The sequence below is a fragment of the Neophocaena asiaeorientalis genome, unplaced genomic scaffold, assembly GCF_003031525.2.
Source record: "Neophocaena asiaeorientalis asiaeorientalis breed wild unplaced genomic scaffold, Neophocaena_asiaeorientalis_V1.1 scaffold258, whole genome shotgun sequence".
Lineage (NCBI taxonomy): Eukaryota > Metazoa > Chordata > Mammalia > Artiodactyla > Phocoenidae > Neophocaena > Neophocaena asiaeorientalis.
The window spans coordinates 204,534-222,480 of record NW_020172591.1 but is presented as its reverse complement, the minus strand read 5'-3'; the positions used below and the strand labels follow the sequence as shown (position 1 = coordinate 222,480).

General features: G+C 36.1%; 1 protein-coding gene across 1 annotated transcript in view; it reads right to left on the bottom strand.

Moving 5' to 3' along the window:
- Positions 1-17,947, bottom strand: part of FAM117B (family with sequence similarity 117 member B) — a 39,521-nt gene that overhangs the window by 16,525 nt on the left and 5,049 nt on the right. The window contains exons 2-3 of the mRNA XM_024738354.1: positions 13,773-13,865; positions 12,544-12,657 (exon numbers count right to left, since the gene is read on the bottom strand). Of these exons, the coding sequence (XP_024594122.1) occupies positions 12,544-12,657; positions 13,773-13,865 (207 nt within the window). The remainder of the gene's footprint in view (positions 1-12,543; positions 12,658-13,772; positions 13,866-17,947) is intronic.

The window sequence follows — 17,947 nt, the reverse complement described above, 5'->3', positions numbered from 1 at the left end:
ACGCCTTCAGATTCCATGAGTGGTAACAACTCTCCACCCAACTTGGCAGGTGGCTAAAGCACAACAGCATCACAGATCAAGTACTGGTTGGAAAATAAAACCTGAACTCAATGACACTCTAATACTTAACAAAATTTAAATTTCACATCACCTCACGTCAGCTAAACTATAAATTCCAAGTAACAAAGAGTGGACTATAAGAACAATGAGATTTTTAAAAGGTGAATGAGAGAATTATTTTGCAAATTTACAAACAGAAAATCATGGGAGTAAAACTTGATTAAAACTATTCATATAGGTCTTCAAAGGTTTAGCTCTCATATTTCTTTTGATTCCCTCTTTCTTCAAATAAAAACATAAATACTGCCTATATGGGAAAGAATCTGAAAAAAAAAAGAGTGGATATATGTATATGTATAACTGATTCACTTGCTGTACACCTGAAACTAACACAATAGTAGAAATCAACTATACTCCAATAAAAATTTTTAAAAAACCAAAACACAAATACTATGTTCAGGGGAAAAAAGGCAACTAATTTCTCAGCATTTTCTGTTCTACCTATTGGAACAAAGTCTCATCTATCCCAAATATTTCACAAAAGTGGAGTTAAAGAACACTCTTCCTTTATCTCTGAAAGTTTATCGGACCAAAAGCCAATATATACATATGCAACACACACACACATTTATATTTCACACACACAAAAAGACTATTCTTCCAAAATGTCTAGAGTAAAAAGCTATACTTGGGTAGAGGAATCTCAGTTGATATATTTTTCTTTTAGATTATTTTTCTGCAACCAACCTGAGAGGAGAAACTATGTCTTACTCATCTCCTTATTGCCACTGCCTAACAGAATCTAGAACAGACGTGATGCTTATTTGACAAGGCTGCTGTTATGAATTGAGTATCTGTATCCCCCTAAAATTCACATATTGAAGCCCTAACCCCCAATGTGGCTATATTTGGAGATGGGGGCTGTAAGGAAGTAATTAAGGTTAAATGAGGTCCTAAGAATGGGGCCCTGATCCAACAGAATTGGTGTCCTTGTAAGAAAAGACACGGGAGAGCTCACTCACTTGTGCTCTTCTTCCTCTCCCCCTCCACACACACGCACCAAGGAAAGGCCATCTGAGTACATGAGAGGGCAGCCATCTGCAGCCCAAGGGGACATCTCACACCAGACACTAACCTTGCTGGCACCTTGATCTTGGACTTCCAGTCTCCAGAGCCATGAGTAAATTAATTTCTGTTGTTTTAGCCACTCGAGCTTATGGTATTTCACTATGGTAGCCCATGCTGACTGATACACTCACCCTTAGTTTTATTCTTCATTTTTAGTTTTCAATACTCTAAAGAGACTACTTAAACATGATCCTGAGATACAGTAGCTTGAGAGAACTTGAATATGGCCATAAAAACTTTACTCTGAGACACTATTTTTAAATGGCATTGTTTTCTTTATTGCAAAAGTAATAAGTATTCACTGAAGAAAAATAAATGGGATTGTTACTAATTTGATAAATATCCTTCTATCTAGCCCTTTTCTTCTGTGCATAGACACTTTTAACCAGAAATAGATTGTAACTTGTGCTTTGTAACTTATTTTTTTACTTCCTATTTCCCTAATTTTACTTCCCAATTCCCTAATTCCTATTTCTTTCTATGCTTTAAAACACTTATTTACCAAATCATTTTTATAGCTGCATAGTATTTCATTGTATAAGTGTATGAAGAAGTCAGTGTCCTGTTATTGGCCAAATAGTTTCCAATTTTTCACTATTCAAAAAAAATACTGGCAATTCCCTGGTGGTCCAGTGGTTAGGACTCTGCACTTTCACTGCCGACGGCTTGGGTTCAATCCCTGGTCAGGGAACTAAGATTTCACAAGCCACGCGGCCCAGCCAAAAATAAAAAAAGAAAACAAAAAAAATGCAGCCATAAACATCCCCTTAGATGAGTATTTGCACACATATGTAAATACTTCCTTAGGATACAATCCTGGAAGGACTAATGGCTCAAAATGCAAGAAAGATTTTCAGGATTTTGATTCGTATTGCCAAACTGAACAGCAAAATATTTTTACTCCTTACAATATCTGCACCTCCGTGTTCATTACCGCATTCATAATATTCACAATAACTATGACATGGAAACAACCTATGTGTCTGTTGATGAATGAATGGATAAAGAAAATGTGGAACACACATAAACGATGAAATATTATTCAGCCATGAAAGAAATCCTGCCATTTGCGACAACATGGATGGACCTTGAGAGCATTATGCTAAGTGAAATAAGTCAGACAGACAAATACTGTATACTGTATGTTCTCACTTATATGAGGAATCTAAAAAAAAACACAAACTCAAAAAATAAATTAAAAAAATTTTTAAATAAAAATAAAAGTAAACCAAACTCACAGAAACAGAAGTAGATTGGTGGTTGCCAGGGGCAGATGGGTGGAGGAAATGGGTAAAGACAATTAAGAATACAAACTTCCAATTACAAGATGAATATGTTCTGGGGATCTAATGTACAGCATGGTAACTATAGTTAACAACATAGTATTATATACTTGGAAGTTGCTAAGAGAGTAGATCTTAAAAGTTCTCACCAGAAAAGAAAAAACAGGTAACTACATGAGGTGATGGGTGTCTTAACTAATCTTACTGTGGTAATAATTTCACAATATATACATATACCAAGTCATCACACTGTATAGCTTAAATACACAATGTTATGTGTCAATTATATTTCTATAAAGCTGGGGAAAAAGGAAAAGAATGATACACGATTTCTTCAAAATTGCTTTTTAAAAAACTTTTGCCCTATGAACAACACTGTCAAAAGAATGAAATACTAATTCAGACTGGGAAAAAATATTTGTAACTCACATAGTCAACAAAGGACTTGTATCCAGAATATATTAAGATATCTCAAAACTCGGTAATAAAAAAACGAACAGCCTGATTTTAAAATGGGCAAAATATTTGAACGTACACTTTACCAAACATGATATACAGATGGCAAATAACCATATGAAAAGATGTTCACTAGGGTAATGCAAATTAATATCAAGATGCAATGTCACTACACACCTATTTGAATGGCTAAAATAAAAAATACTGACAATACCAAGTGCTGATGAGAAAGCAGAGCAAAGGAGATACTCAAACACTGCTGTTGGGAATGCACAATGGTACAACCATTCTGGAAAAGTTTTACAGTTTCTATTAAGTTCAAGATACAATTACTATATGAACAAGCAATCCTATTCCTGAGCATTTTCCCTAGAAAAATGAAAATTAATGTTTATGCAAAATTCTACAAGGAAATGATTACAGCAATTTTCTTCATAATCTCCAAAAACTCCTCAGCAATAAAAGAGAATAAACTATTGATATACACAACTTGGATAAATCACAAAGGCACTACTGCTGAGTAAAAGAAGACAGTCTCGGGCTTCCCTGGTGGCGCAGCGGTTGGGAGTCCGCCTGCCGATGCAGGGGACGTGGGTTCGTGCCCCGGTCTGGGAAGATCCCACATGCTGCGGAGCGGCTGGGCCCGTGAACCATGGCCGCTGAGCCTGCGCGTCCGGAGCCTGTGCTCCACAATGAGAGAGGACACAGCAGTGAGAGGCCCGCATACCGAAAAAAAAAAAAAAAAAGAAAACAGTCTCAAAAGATTACATACTGTACGATTCCATTCACAGGACATTCTCAAAAAGATTTAACACTAGAGCGATGGAGAACAAATCAGTGATTACAGAGGTTAAGGAGGGGTGTGTGTGTATAAAGGGATAGCATGAGGAAATTTGGGGTGAGTGGTGGTGATGGAATTATTCTCACACAATATCCTGTGTCACAGTATCCTGACTGTGGTGGATGGTTACATGAATCTATACATGTATTAAAATTCATGTAGCTGTATGACAACCCCCCCAAAAAGTCAATTTTACTATATGATAATTGACAAACAAAAAGAAAAGTTACTAGCTAACAGAATCATTCTGAATCATGTTCTTTCTGTCTAATATTGTCTCCTTAGGTCTTTGCCTAGAGAGAGCTATATGCTGAAATGGATGAAAGGTGGGAAGAATATCTTTTAAAAAGCAGTCCACAAATGACTTAGGGACCCCTCAAAAGTTAGGTATGTCTCTTTTAGGTGAGGTCAACTGAGTATTGACCAGCCCTGTCAGCTGCCTTTCACACACCCTATTCTTCAATCCTTCCATCTTAGTGCTACAAAGCCAGTAACTTCCCTTGCTTCCCGAAAGCCTCATCAGCAATCCAGCACTGGTTCACCCTGTGACAGAACTGTGATAAGGACAGGACAGGAAGAGGAAGGCAAACAGCAAAGGCCACTACTCCGTTCCATTCTTGTAATAACTTGTATTCTCCACCCTCTGCCCTACTCTCATTCCAAGGTCTTCACTTTCCTACTTTTAACTTCAGTGAAATAATGCCTAAGAGAGTCACTGAAACTGGTTATTTCTCATCGGTCTTTTATATCACTAAGACCTATCACTAACACCTTGAAGGAAAAAGAAAATTTTTAAAAACCTATTCTCACCCTCGTTTCCTTAGCAACAGAAGTAAAATCCCAAAGTATAATCTAACAAAAGGCTTAAAAAAAAAAAACCCTGTCCAATTAGATATGTACTTGCTGCAGGGATAAGAGTGGGACAGTAAAGCTAAGAATATGTTTTGGTTCATGATGGGTCAAGGAAGGAAAGAAACCTTTCTTAAGGTAGTGGCAATAGAAAATAGTGAGGTAACAGGAAACTGATTTGGACTAAAGCACCTAGGGGTTAAAAGAAACCCACAGCTCACTAATCTGCAGTGGAGGGCACATTAGAACATTTCTGTCAGGCAGTCACCCTTCCTGTGCCTGGACTCTTCCTGTGTCAGGAAACAATGAGGAGACAGGGAACTGGTACAGACTAAGAAAGATCTCAGGAGTTATTAGTATATATACTAGAAATAGAACTTTTACTTTATTTTTTATACTGAGCGAAAGGTACTAAATTCTAAACTTAATTTTCTCTCCTAAATGTCACAAAACAACATAAATAATGGCTTGCTCTGTATGCCATTTTCAGGCTGCACTTGGTTTATAACTGTTAAAGTTATAGAAATGAGGAAGGAGAAGACTAGAAGGGGAAGAGGACCTGTCAAGGTTTCTGCAAAATGTTGACTATCCTAGATTTTAGAATCATAAAGATCTGTTAGTAAGCTTGCTAAGAACAGAAAGCTTCAGTTTCCTGGGTGTCATGTTGAGAAATGCACATAAGAGGAACCCACCAGTATAGTAACTAACTGTACATCTTGTTACTGCCTTTCCAGGCAGCTACAGAAGTCATAACCTACTCAATTGGTAAGAAGTTTTTCTCAGATGTAATCTAAATAGCAGCAAGTATTTATCAACAGTTTAATCTAGTTAAAGCAAAAGAAAGGAAGGAAGGAAAAGAAAGAAAGAAAGAAAATGGCCACTTCCCTAAGGTCAACACACCATTTTAGATAAATGAAGCAAAGGTTCAACTGTAATTCATTTAACTAGCAAATAGCTATATGATTAGAAGAAAAATCTACCCCAGCTGCCAGGGAAAGATTTTCTTCATTAAGCATACTGTTATTGTTCTAGAAATAAAAGATAATAATAGGCCTTTGATTTTACTCCTTACATAAACTATATTCTAAAATATCTAAAAATAACAAAAATGACTATACTTTAACTTTTATGCTTCATTTCAAGGGCTCTTAAGGAATTTTATGTGTGTGTATATAATTTATTTTTCCCATATCCACACAGCTTTCTGTAATAAAATCTACATTTCTAAATATAAATCAGTATATGCAAATATAAGTGGGCTATCATATTAACTGAGAGGTCATCCTTAGATAGCTCTGAAAGGTTAAAAATCTTTCAATGTACTAAGGCAAAATCTACCTCTTCTAAGATCTATCCTTTGGAAACAACAAGGATCTCCTATTTTCTCAATTTTTGATTCTTTCTCCTCAAATCAGAATGTTTTCCATTCAATTAAGATTTCAATTAGGTGAATCACTGTTTTAACGTTTTTTTTCTATTTACATTCTCCATATATCTATATACATTACAGCTTAAAGATCAAATTCTGCATCAAAGCTGAGAAGTAACCAACAAAGAAAGAACCCCAAGAGGAGGGTTGGCTAATCCTGAATCTTCATTCGAGGTCAATCTACATTATAACTTAAGTATCTGTTTCAAAGTGTGGGGATAAGACTGTGGTATGACACAGAGAGTCAGGAAAGATGGGAAGAACACCTACTGAAGCAGTAGCTGAGCAGGAAAAAGAAATATACAGTTAAATTTTCAAAGGAAGAAAACTGTGCCTTGATAGGCAAGTAGGATGGAAAAAGGTCTGTTCAGCAATTCAACAGAGATCTATGAGAGAAATATGAGCCAGAAACCCTAATATAACAACAGGGAGGTCAAAACTGATGTTTAGAATGGTTTTAAAAAAATAAGAAAGCACTGGAAAAAAAGCTTTCCAATCTTAAGGGCTTTTGTAGAGGGTCTCCATGTGGCCTTGATTCCTCCTGTCCTGTCAGCATTACTTTATTTCTGTCCTCCAGCAATCACTGTCCTTTCATCTGATATCCCCCTCTTAGCTCTTCTAAGCTACAACTATACTCTATAATAAAGGTCACAGCTGAAGCACCTACTCTTGATTACTAAGTAGCAAAATCTTAAAACTTTCAAGAACAGCAATCATGTCCTGGACTGGCATACAAAGATTTTACTGCAGAGCAGCAATTTTCTCTTTAAAGTGCAACGCCCCTCTCACTTCTCAGATGAAAATAGGTTTTTATCCCTTTCTACCTCACTATCCCTTTGCTCTCAAACCCTCCTAAGCTACTACAAAACTACAGCGTCCCAGCCCAGATAAAGAAATAAGAAAATCCTATGGGAGGGCATTCTTGCTTGAGGCTATAACAACCAGAAACACCTGCATGATTTTTAAATTCTCACTCCTAAATTAGTTTAAGCAACTGTGAAGATGCTGCATCTCCCGCTCCTCTGTTACTAATATCTGACTCTAATCATCAATCAAACAATCCTGAAATGTATTAGTTACATCTTCTAATGAGAATATTTCTTGAAATACTCCTTAAAAGTATGATACCCTAAGTATCCGAGGGCTCTGTCAATTTTGGAAACCACTGACATGTGAAAAGATTCTCTCTCCTAAAAAACTTGGCAGCATTTATTCTTCATAACAAATAGTTCCCCACCCCCCAAATTTCCAGGGAAAGAACCACTCAAAAAGGTATGTGAGAATTCTTTTGTAACTGCAAAAATCCATTGTAAGCCCAAGAAAAAGATCTTTTGTTAACCAGTGGTTATAGACTATGAGCTATCAGCAGAGCAATACTGTTCTTGATCATTAAGGGATACTAAAGGAATTTCCCAATAATCTTCTCCAAACAAAAAAAACCCTCCAAACCAAAAATCTGTAATAACTTGGAAAGGCTATGAAGAGAAAAGTTAAAGAGCCCCCCCAAATATTCAAACTTCTTAACCAAATAATGGAAAATGTACCCCTAGGAAAGTATAAATATATAAAAAGTTTTAAGCACACAGGAACTGGACCCAACTAAATAGCCAAAATTAGGGAAATGCTCTACAGAACCTGAAACATTAAAAATGTTCCTGAAGCATCTGTAATAACAAACATTTTTCCACATTAAGTAAAATTTTTAAAATATATAAAGTCTAACATATGGTAGAATCTCAACAAGGAATGAGAAAGGAAAAAGAAGAAAATATGTAAGGAATAGCTGTCTTTAAAGAGTGAGACTCTGGATGATTTTTTTCCTATTTGATTTAAAAATAATAACAGCTTGATTGAGACAATCTTTTTATTTGACTTTTTTAGTTTCTAAAATTTTTGTAATAAGCATGTAAATATTTTTATGATAATAAAAGCTTTAGAAAATAACTTCCAATATGAAATTGGCAGAGAAGCCTAGTGAAAAATCCAACTGGAAGCGACCTAAGATCTACTGAGCAGTTATTATGGGTCAAGAATTGCATTAACTGTTTTATAACATTCTATCGCATTTAATCCTCAGTATAACACACTAACAGGTAATACTATAACGCAGAGAGAACCCGAGGAACTTCATACAGCCAACAAGAAGCAGGACCCAGATTTAAACTAAACAGTCTGATCTCAGGGCACCTGTGCTCATCCTCTAGCTACATGATCTCCCAGGTTACTTTTGGGTTCTGTGTTAGCATCTAATCTATTATTTCCAGACAATTATATTTGTATTTTATCTACTTATTTTTTATGTTGGTTGGTAGATTTTTTTTGCAGCAGCTTATTGAAAAATAATTCACAATACAACTTACTCGTTTAAAGTGTACAACTTTTGCTTCTGAATGGTTATTGAACAGAGTTGTACAACCATTACCACAATTGATCTTAGAATCACACCAAAAATAAGTCCCTCACCCATTAGCAGTCACTCTATTTCCCCCCAACTTTCCCAGCTCTAGGCAACCACCAATCTACAACCTGTGGGTTTGCTTATTCTGGACATTTCATGTAAGTGAAATCATATAATATGTGTTCTTTTGTGTCTGGCTTCTTTCACTTAGCATAATGCCTTCAAAGTTCACCCATATGGTAGCATGTACCAGTACTCCATTTCTTTTCATGACTGAATAATATTCCATTGTATGGATATACTGCATTTTATTTTATTTTATTTTATTTATTATTTTTTTTTTGTGGTACGCGGGCCTCTCACTGTTGTGGCCTCTCCTGTTGCGGAGCACAGGCTCCAGACGCGCAGGCTCAGCGGCCATGGCTTACGGGCCTAGCTGCTCTGCCGCATGTGGGATCTTCCCGGACTGGGGCACGAACCCGTGTCCCCTGCATCGGCAGGTGGACTCTCAACCACTGCGCCACCAGGGAAGCCCTACTGCATTTTATTTATCCATTCATTGGTTGATGGACATTTGGGTTGTTTCCAAATTTTGGCTACTGTGAGCCACGCTGCTACGAACATTTGTGTCCAAGTTTTTATGTAAACGTATGTTTTCAATTCTCTTGGGTACATACCTTGGAGAGCAAGTGCTGGGTTATAAAGTAACTCTATGTTTATTTAGCCTTTTGAGGAACTGCCAGGATGTTTTCCAAAATGGCTGCACCGTTTTACATTCCTATCAGCAATAAGGGTTCCAATTTCTCCACATCCTTACTAACACTTGTTATCTGTCTTTTTAGTTTTAGCTATCCTAGTGGGTATGAAATAGTATCTCACTGGAATGTGTATGCATTTCCTTATTGACAAATAATGCTAAGTATCTTTTTCACATACTTACTGGCTATCTGTATATCTTCCTTGGAGAACTCTCTGTTTAGATCATTTGCCCATTTTTAAATTGGGCTGTTTGTCTTTTCATTATTGAGTTGCAAGAGTTCTTTATATATTTTAGATACAAGTGCTTTATCAGATATATGATTTATGTATTTTTTGCCTATTTTGTGGAATGTCTTTTCACTGTTTTGATGGTGTCCTTTGAAGCACAAAAGTTTTCAATTTTGATAAAGTGCAATTTATGTACTTTTTCTATTGTTGCTCGTGCTTTTGGTGTCATATCTAACAAACCATTGCCTAATCCTATGTCACATTTATGCCTATGTTTTCATCTAAGAGCTTTTAGTTTTAGCTCTTATATTTAGGCCTTTGACCATTTTGAGTTACTTTTGTACAGGATGTAAGGAAGGTAGATATATTTTTTAAATCATGTTTTAAAGGCTAGAATTGGCCTTATCTTTTACTCCTATGTCTCCATCATTCCCATCTCATCAACCATCAGCTAACAAAATTTAAAAACTCAGACTCTGAAGTCAAAATGCCTAGATTAGAATCCCAGTTCTGTCTCATATGACCTTGAACAAGATACTTGATCTCTCTGGGCCGTAATTCCTTGCCTGTAAATTGGGGATAATAACAATCTCCACCTCAAAGATGAGGATTAAATGCTAATAATATATACAAAAGTAGAGTAGACTGCTTCCCATATTGTAAGCACTTAATAGACTTCAATTATTAATTATTAGTTTCTAAATATCACTCAGGTTTGTCCACTCTCTCCAGCTCCACAATTTCTACCTTACTTTAGTTCACCATCATTTCTTACGTGGATTATAAATCTATTCTCAAATGGTCTCCTGCCTCTAATCTTGTGCTCTTGCAAATTCATTCTCTACTCTGAACCCATAATGATCATGACAAAATGTGTATCTGATCACCTATCAACCCCCTGAATTGTAGAAAATAGTTCTCTGGTGCCTCAAGGACAAAGTCCAAATTTCTTAACAACTGAGACATGAAGACTTTCAGATCTGGCTACTATTTACCTCTCTAGCCTAATCTCTTACTACCACCCCTACCTGAAAATTGGCTAAATTCTACTTATCCTTCAGGGACCACTTAGACACCATTTTCTCTAGAAGTCTTTCTAGATGGCTCATGGCCAGTCCAAGGATAAATATCCCTTCTATAGCACTCTGAACACTCCCTGATCAACACACTCAATACACTGTGTAAAAATTAACTGTTTACTTACATCTATTTGAGATTTGGTGGGGAGAAAGCCCCAATATTTCATTTATCACTGCATCCCCTTATGAGTACTACAGTACGAGTTATATGGCAACATTTAATAAATGTTACGTGGATGGAGGAATAGCCTCAAAGCATACGTATCTCAAATTGGTACTTTCTCCACGAGAGAGAACTCACTAAACAAAGCCACACCCATGACTTACTGAATGATATTTTCATGTTCACAGTCTCAAAGTTTCAATTAAATATGAATACTACTACCATAGCTATCATGATGCACACGTGCCTGATCTCTGATTGGCTATTAACACTAAAGCAAGTCAAGTAGTCAAAGTGTTTGTTGTGTCAAGTGTACAAAAGTCAAGCTACATGAATTTATTTTTCAAGTTACTATCTTTTCTAGTCCTCACCTTCTCCACAGAGACATTTTAGAATTAGACAAAAATGAAGTTCATGCAAACTTCAATAATCTTTATGAAGCAAATTCAACTTGCAAGGGAAAAAACGAAGAAAATTTTGGATAATTTTATTGCTTTAATTGCTAATTTTAATGCAACTTTAAAAAAAATCACTTCAGAAAGTTATAAACTGCTAAAACCCATCACTTAATTCAATAAAACTCAATCTTAACCTCTATTCTACTTGGAGTAAAAATATGGATTGGAAATAAGCATTGGACTTATCTCTTAGAAACACATCTAAATTATTTATGGATGAATTAAAGAGAAAGTGGAAGGTTGGCAAATTCACCTGTAAAACCATGTGGGTCTGTAGCCTTTGAGAGTGAGCGGAATAATTAGTATTCCAACTTTGACAATTATTAATCTATTCAAACTTTTCATTTCTTGTTTTGTCAGTTTTGCATTTTCTATTTCTCCAAATATAAATACAGTTTGTTTAGGTTTTTAAATGCGTTAATGTATATTCGTATGTTATAACTAAAAATGCCTTATATATGGAAAAAAGCTATTGGAAACTACAATCAAACTATAAATTTGTGGAATCAAATTTGACCCATGGGGCTTCCCTGGTGGCACAGTGGTTGACAGTCCGCCTGCCGATGCAGGGGACATGGGTTCGTGTCCCAGTCTGGGAAGATCCCACATGCCGCAGAGCGGCTGGGCCCATGAGCCATGGACGCTGAGCCTGTGCGTCCGGAGCCTGTGCTCTGCAATGGGAGAGGCCACAACAGTGAGAGGCCTGTGTAACAAAAAAAAAAAAAAAAAAAAAATTGACCCATGCATCAATATTTTAAGACACAATTAATTAAAAAAAATATGTACCTCTACCCATACCTTCTCTTGAAAACAATCTACATACACTTGACAATCATCAGAAGCTATCAACCTGTAAGTGGAGCTGGCAAACTATTTCTTGTTCTCTCCTTGCTAAGGGACCTCATCTAATTTCAATTCAGTTTAAGAGAAATGCTCTGTGAGTGAGCCATCAGGAGCAGTTCATAGAGTTCAATTAAAGAATCAAAGCAGTTAAAGATTTTCCCCACTAAAAGACTTTATGCTCCATGTATCATTATTATCCTCTATCTTCACATGAGGAAACTGAGACTTAGAACAGGTTACTTATCCAGGGTCTGGTTCCACAGCCAATGATTATGTCTATTATTCTGCCTCCAATATACTAAACTGATAAAGACGAAAATATAGTAAACCAAAATACGTAACTAGCTATAATTCCTAGAAGTCATATCACAGATCACTAAAGGAAAATATCATTTTGTCAACTTAATATTCTGGTTTTTTTTTTTAAATGAAGGCTGTGATTCAGTATTTAATCACTGTTTCAGATATAGTTTTAGACATTTTTATCCTGAACAGTTACCTATGAAATAACATATCACCAGGAAAACAACAAATCCCTTGTCTGGATTTTATGGTATCTGTGCTCCTACCTGACACTGGTTAATAGCTGCATGGTTGCCATGGAATGGAGACTGTCTTTCTTTATCTCGATGATGCCGACTGCTGTGTTTACTTCTCTGCAACTGCTGGCGTAATTTTGCAATCTGAAAAAGGGAAAAATAACAAGTATGTCAGAGTGTTTTCCACATTACATAAAACATACCCATGCTTAATAAGAACCAGTAAAATTCAGCCTTAATAAATCTCTTGAGCTTTTAAACCATCCCACAAAAATCTGGTTTATTGTAAAAAATTTATATATATATCTATATACACATACAGATATACACACACACATCTGTATATGCATAAATGTATATCTTTCTTTCAAAGAAAAAATTATGTTCCAACACTATTCTGAGACTTTAAGCTTCCCAAGTACTAAACAAATGAAATTTTTAGCATTTAGAATAAATTATATTATACATTATAGCTTTCACAAAGAATTCAAAAATAATGATAAGTATTCTCTCATTTTACTTACGAGTCACATTTTATTTAAAATTAGATTTCTTTAACAAACACCTAACCTTCAACAGCTCCAAAAAGTAAACAGTATTATTTAAAAACCAACTCAAGCTCCCCAGGCTCTGGGAGGTTCCTGGAGATGTGCTGTCCACTGAGCATAATCAAATTATGAATAAACATAATAAACATCAGCTCTGTTAAAAAAAATCAACTCAAGCCATGAAATGCATTCAGATACAATCTGTAAATAACAAATACAATTTCAATCAATATCCTATATTATTCTTTGACTGAATTTTTCTGTTTTATTGCTACATTATGTATAAAATGCAAATGTCCTAATTATAGGCACAAAAATGTTAATCATAGCATAGGGCCATAATCAACTTGGTTATACTGGGTTACTGAAATTCAGAAATACTACCACTGTATATAGAAATAGTAAGTGTGAATTTGTTGTATCACTACAATCTTATACATTTGATATATTAACAGCTATGGACTCTCATTAGAAATAAAGAAAAACACATAATCAAGTAACTTATGCATACATTTCCCCATTCAAATCTTTATTCAACATAATAACTGTTTTTCTGTTATTTCTCAAGTAAACAAAACCACCAAAAAGAAAACAACAAAAAAATTAAAAAACAATGGAAACTGACAAATCTTTGCTGCTCACAACTTCAAGGAACTAGTCAACGAAGGGATCAAATTTCCACACCCACTTCCTTGGAACCATTTCTCTGACCTCCTTAAGTTGATCTGTGCTGCCCCACGACGCTGAACGCTTGTGAGACCCTTTCTTCTTTTCAGAGTACTCTTCAGCCCATGCACTCTCTGTCTATAATGGGAAAAAGAAGGAACAGGTTTTAATAAAATAATTAATCATTTAACAATAATGAATGCCACATTTGCGACAACACAGACGGACCTTGAGGGTATTATGCTAAATGAAGTCAGACAGAGAAAGACAAATACCATATGATCTCACATGTGGAATCTAAAAAGACAAACAAACAAACTCATAGAAAAAGAAATCAGATTTGTGGTTACCAGAGCTGGGGGTCAGCAGAGGGGGAATAGGATGAAGGTGGTCAAAAGGTACAAACTTCCACTGAAAGATAAATAAGTGCTGGGGATGTAATGTACAACCCAATGGCTATAGTTAACACTTGCTGTATCATACATCTGAAAGTAGCTAAGAGAGTAGATCCTAAAAGTTCTCATCACAAGAAAAAAGAAAAGTTTTTTGGTAACTCTATGAGGTGATGGATGTTAACTAAGCTTACTGTGGTGATCATTTTGCAATATATGTATGTCAAGTCATTATGCTGCATACCTTAAACTTATATAGTGCTATATATCAGTTATATCTCAATAAACCTGAGAACATTTTCCCTTTCTAAAAAAAAAGGTATACCATATTTTTCTATTACATTCCTATTACAGAAAAATTAGATATTAGAAAGTATTTTAAATAACACAAATTACCCATAATTTTTAGTATCAGTTACTTAATTGCAATATTTTAGCCTATTTCTTTCAATTCTCTAATAAAAATTAGTTGTTGTTGGTTTTTTTTTTTTGCGGTACACAGGCCTCTCACTGCTGTGGCCTCTCCCGTTGCAGCGCACAGGCTCCGGACACGCAGGCTCAGCGGCCATGGCTCACGGGCCCAGCCGCTCCGCAGCATGTGGGATCTTCCCGGACCGGGGCACGAACGCGTGTCCCCTGCATCGGCAGGCGGACTCTCAACCACTGCGCCACCAGGGAAGCCCAAATAATTATAAGCATAGCATTTTTTGAACAAATGCATACTAATAATAGCTAACATTCCTGTGATCTTACTATGTGCTAGGCACTGTGCTTTATGAAAGTACAGTGAAAGGTCTTCACTGTATTATCTGATTTAACACATGCAAAAAGTTCTACAAGTTCTGCAGATAAGGAAGTTGTGACAATGAGAGGTTAGATAAGTTGCCTAAGGTCTCACAGCTGGGAAGTAGCAAAGCCAAAGATATAAACCTAAGACTCCAGAGTTTCTAATCTTAACCTCTAAATTTCGTCTTTTCTTGCTTTAAATATCTGCAGAGTACAGCCTCAAAAATGTTAAATTCTTAGTGGTTACACAAAATCCAGAACTTAAAAACATTGTATCAGAAAAAAATATATTATTCTTGGCATATGAAAATATGCTCAACCTCACCCCATAATAAGAGAAATGCAAGTTAAAACTTCACTGAGACTGGGTAATTTGATCACATACACCCTCCTCCATTGTTGGTGGAATGTAAAATTAGTACAGCCTTTATGGAAGGTGATTTTGTAACTGCTGTCAAAGTTACAAATGCACATACTGTTTGACACAACCACCTATATTTTGGTAATTTATACTGCAGATGTACAAATTTACACCATTATGTACAAAATGACATATTATTCGCTATAGCACTGTTTTTATACAAGATTAGAAAAATGTAAATAGAGGATTGGTCAAATAAATTATGGCTTATCTTTACAACAGAATAATACACAGCTATAAAAATGGATAAGGAAATCTACACTGTACTAATACAAAATAATCTCCATGAGATACTGTTAAATGAAAAACTAAAGGCTCGGACTTCCCTGGTAGCACAGTGGTTAAGAATCCGCCTGCCAATGCAGGGTACACGGGTTTGAGCCCTGGTCTGGAAAGATCCCACATGTCGCGGAGCAACTAAGCCTGTGTGCCACAACTACTGAGCCTGCGCTCTAGAGACCACGAGCCACAACTACTGAGCCCGCATGCCACAACTACTGAAGCCCACGCACCTAGAGCCAGTGCTCTGCAACAGGAGATGCTACCACAATGAGAAGCCTGTGCACCCCAACCAAGAGTAGCCCCTGCTAGCCGCAACTAGAGAAAGCCTGCGCACAGCAACGAAGACCCAACACAGCCAAAAGTACGTGTAAATGTAAATAAATAAAATTTTAAAATATTATTAAAAAAAAAAGAAAGAAAAACTCAAGGCTCGGTACAGTATGTATAGCAACTACCTTTATATATAGGAGTGCTAGAAAGAATATACACATGTGTAAAGTACATCTGGAAGAATATACATGGTAACAAAAGAATCTGTTATCAGTGGCTGCCTCATGGGAAGAAGATATCTCTCAAATTTTGTACTTTTATGAATGAATGTATAGCCTATTCAAAACAATACCTCTTTATATATAAGATGGAAAAAAATTTTTAAGGGGAAATTTTTCTGTATGGATAGAATGGTGTCCTTAAGTGAAAACAAAGTTGCAGAAGAATGTATACAATATGCTATCTTGTGTTTAAGGAAAAAAAATCACCTTTCTGGGGGGCAACCTCCAGGGAAATAACTGATTTAGGCAAGGATCATCAATGAACACTAAAACCATTTAGTGAAAGGTACTAGGGAACAGGATATTCACGAAATGCAAAAAAGTATTCTACAGTTACTTGCTAATTCAAAAAGAATAAAGTATCTCCTTTACAAATATGTAGTATAATTCATAAAATAACAATGTTTTTAAGACCAAAAGAAAGTATGAGATGAACTGTGCTAAATTAAAAGGAAGTGGGCTTCCTGGTTGCATGGTGGTTAAGAATCCACCTGCCAATGCAGGGGACATGGGTTCCAGCCCTGGTCTGGGAAGATCCCTCACTAAGCCCGTGCTCCACAACTACTGAGCCCGCATGCCACAACTACTGAAGCCCACACGCCTAGAGCCCGTGCTCCGCAACAAGAGAAGCCACCACAATGAGAAGCCCACTCACCCCAACAAAGAGTAGCCCCCACTCACTACAACTAGAGAAAGCCCGTGCACAGCAATGAAGACCCAATGCAGCTAAAAATAAATATAATTAATTAATTAAAAGGAACTAAGAGAAAGCAAGTACAATGCATGAATCTCAGACTGGATCCTGGTGAAAGGAAGGAAGGAAGGAAGGGATCTTGGGTAAACTTTAACATGAACTGGACTTGGGTGTTACATGATGTTATGTAATTATTAATTTTCCTAGGTAAGCTAATGCTACTGTGATTATATAGGAAATACGCTTATTCTTAGAAGATATATGCTGAAAGATTTAGGGATAAAGTGTCATGGCATCTGCAACACACTTTCAGAAAGCAGAGAAACACACATAAAAATACAAAGATTGGTAAAGCAAATATGGCTATGTTTAAAACTGTTGAATCTAATGACAGCTGTCATACCCTTCCAATTTTTTGGTATGTTGAACATTTAATTAGTAAAAAGTTAAAACGGGGAAAAAACCCCAGAATCTTAAGCCACATCAACTCACGTTTTATAAAATCCACTTAGGACAATTCCATAAAGAAATAATTCTATCAAAAAGTATTAGACCTTTAATCCATTTTGAGTTTATTTTTGTGTATGGAGTTAGAGAACATTACAATTTCATTATTTTACATGTAGCTGTCCAGTTTTCCCAGCACCACTTATTGAAGAGACTGTCTTCCCTCCACTGTATATTCTTGCCTCCTTTGTCATAGATTAGTTGACCATAGCTGCGTGGGTTTATCGCTGGACTTTCTATCCTGTTCCATTGATCTATATTTCTGTTTTTGTGCCAGTACCATACTGTCTTGATGACTGTAGCTTTGTAATATAGTCTGCAGTCAGGGAGCCTGATTCTTCCAGCTCCATTTTTCTTTCTCAATATTGCTTTGGCTATTTGGCATCTTTTGTGCTTCTATACAAATTGCAAAATTTTTTGTTCTAATTCTGTGAAAAAATGCTATTGGTAATTTGATACGGAATGCATTATATCTGTAGATTACTTTGGGTAGTACAGTCATTTTGACAATATTGATTCTTCCAATCCAAGAACATGGTACATCTCTCCACCTGCTTGTGTCATCTTTGATTTCTTTCATCCATATC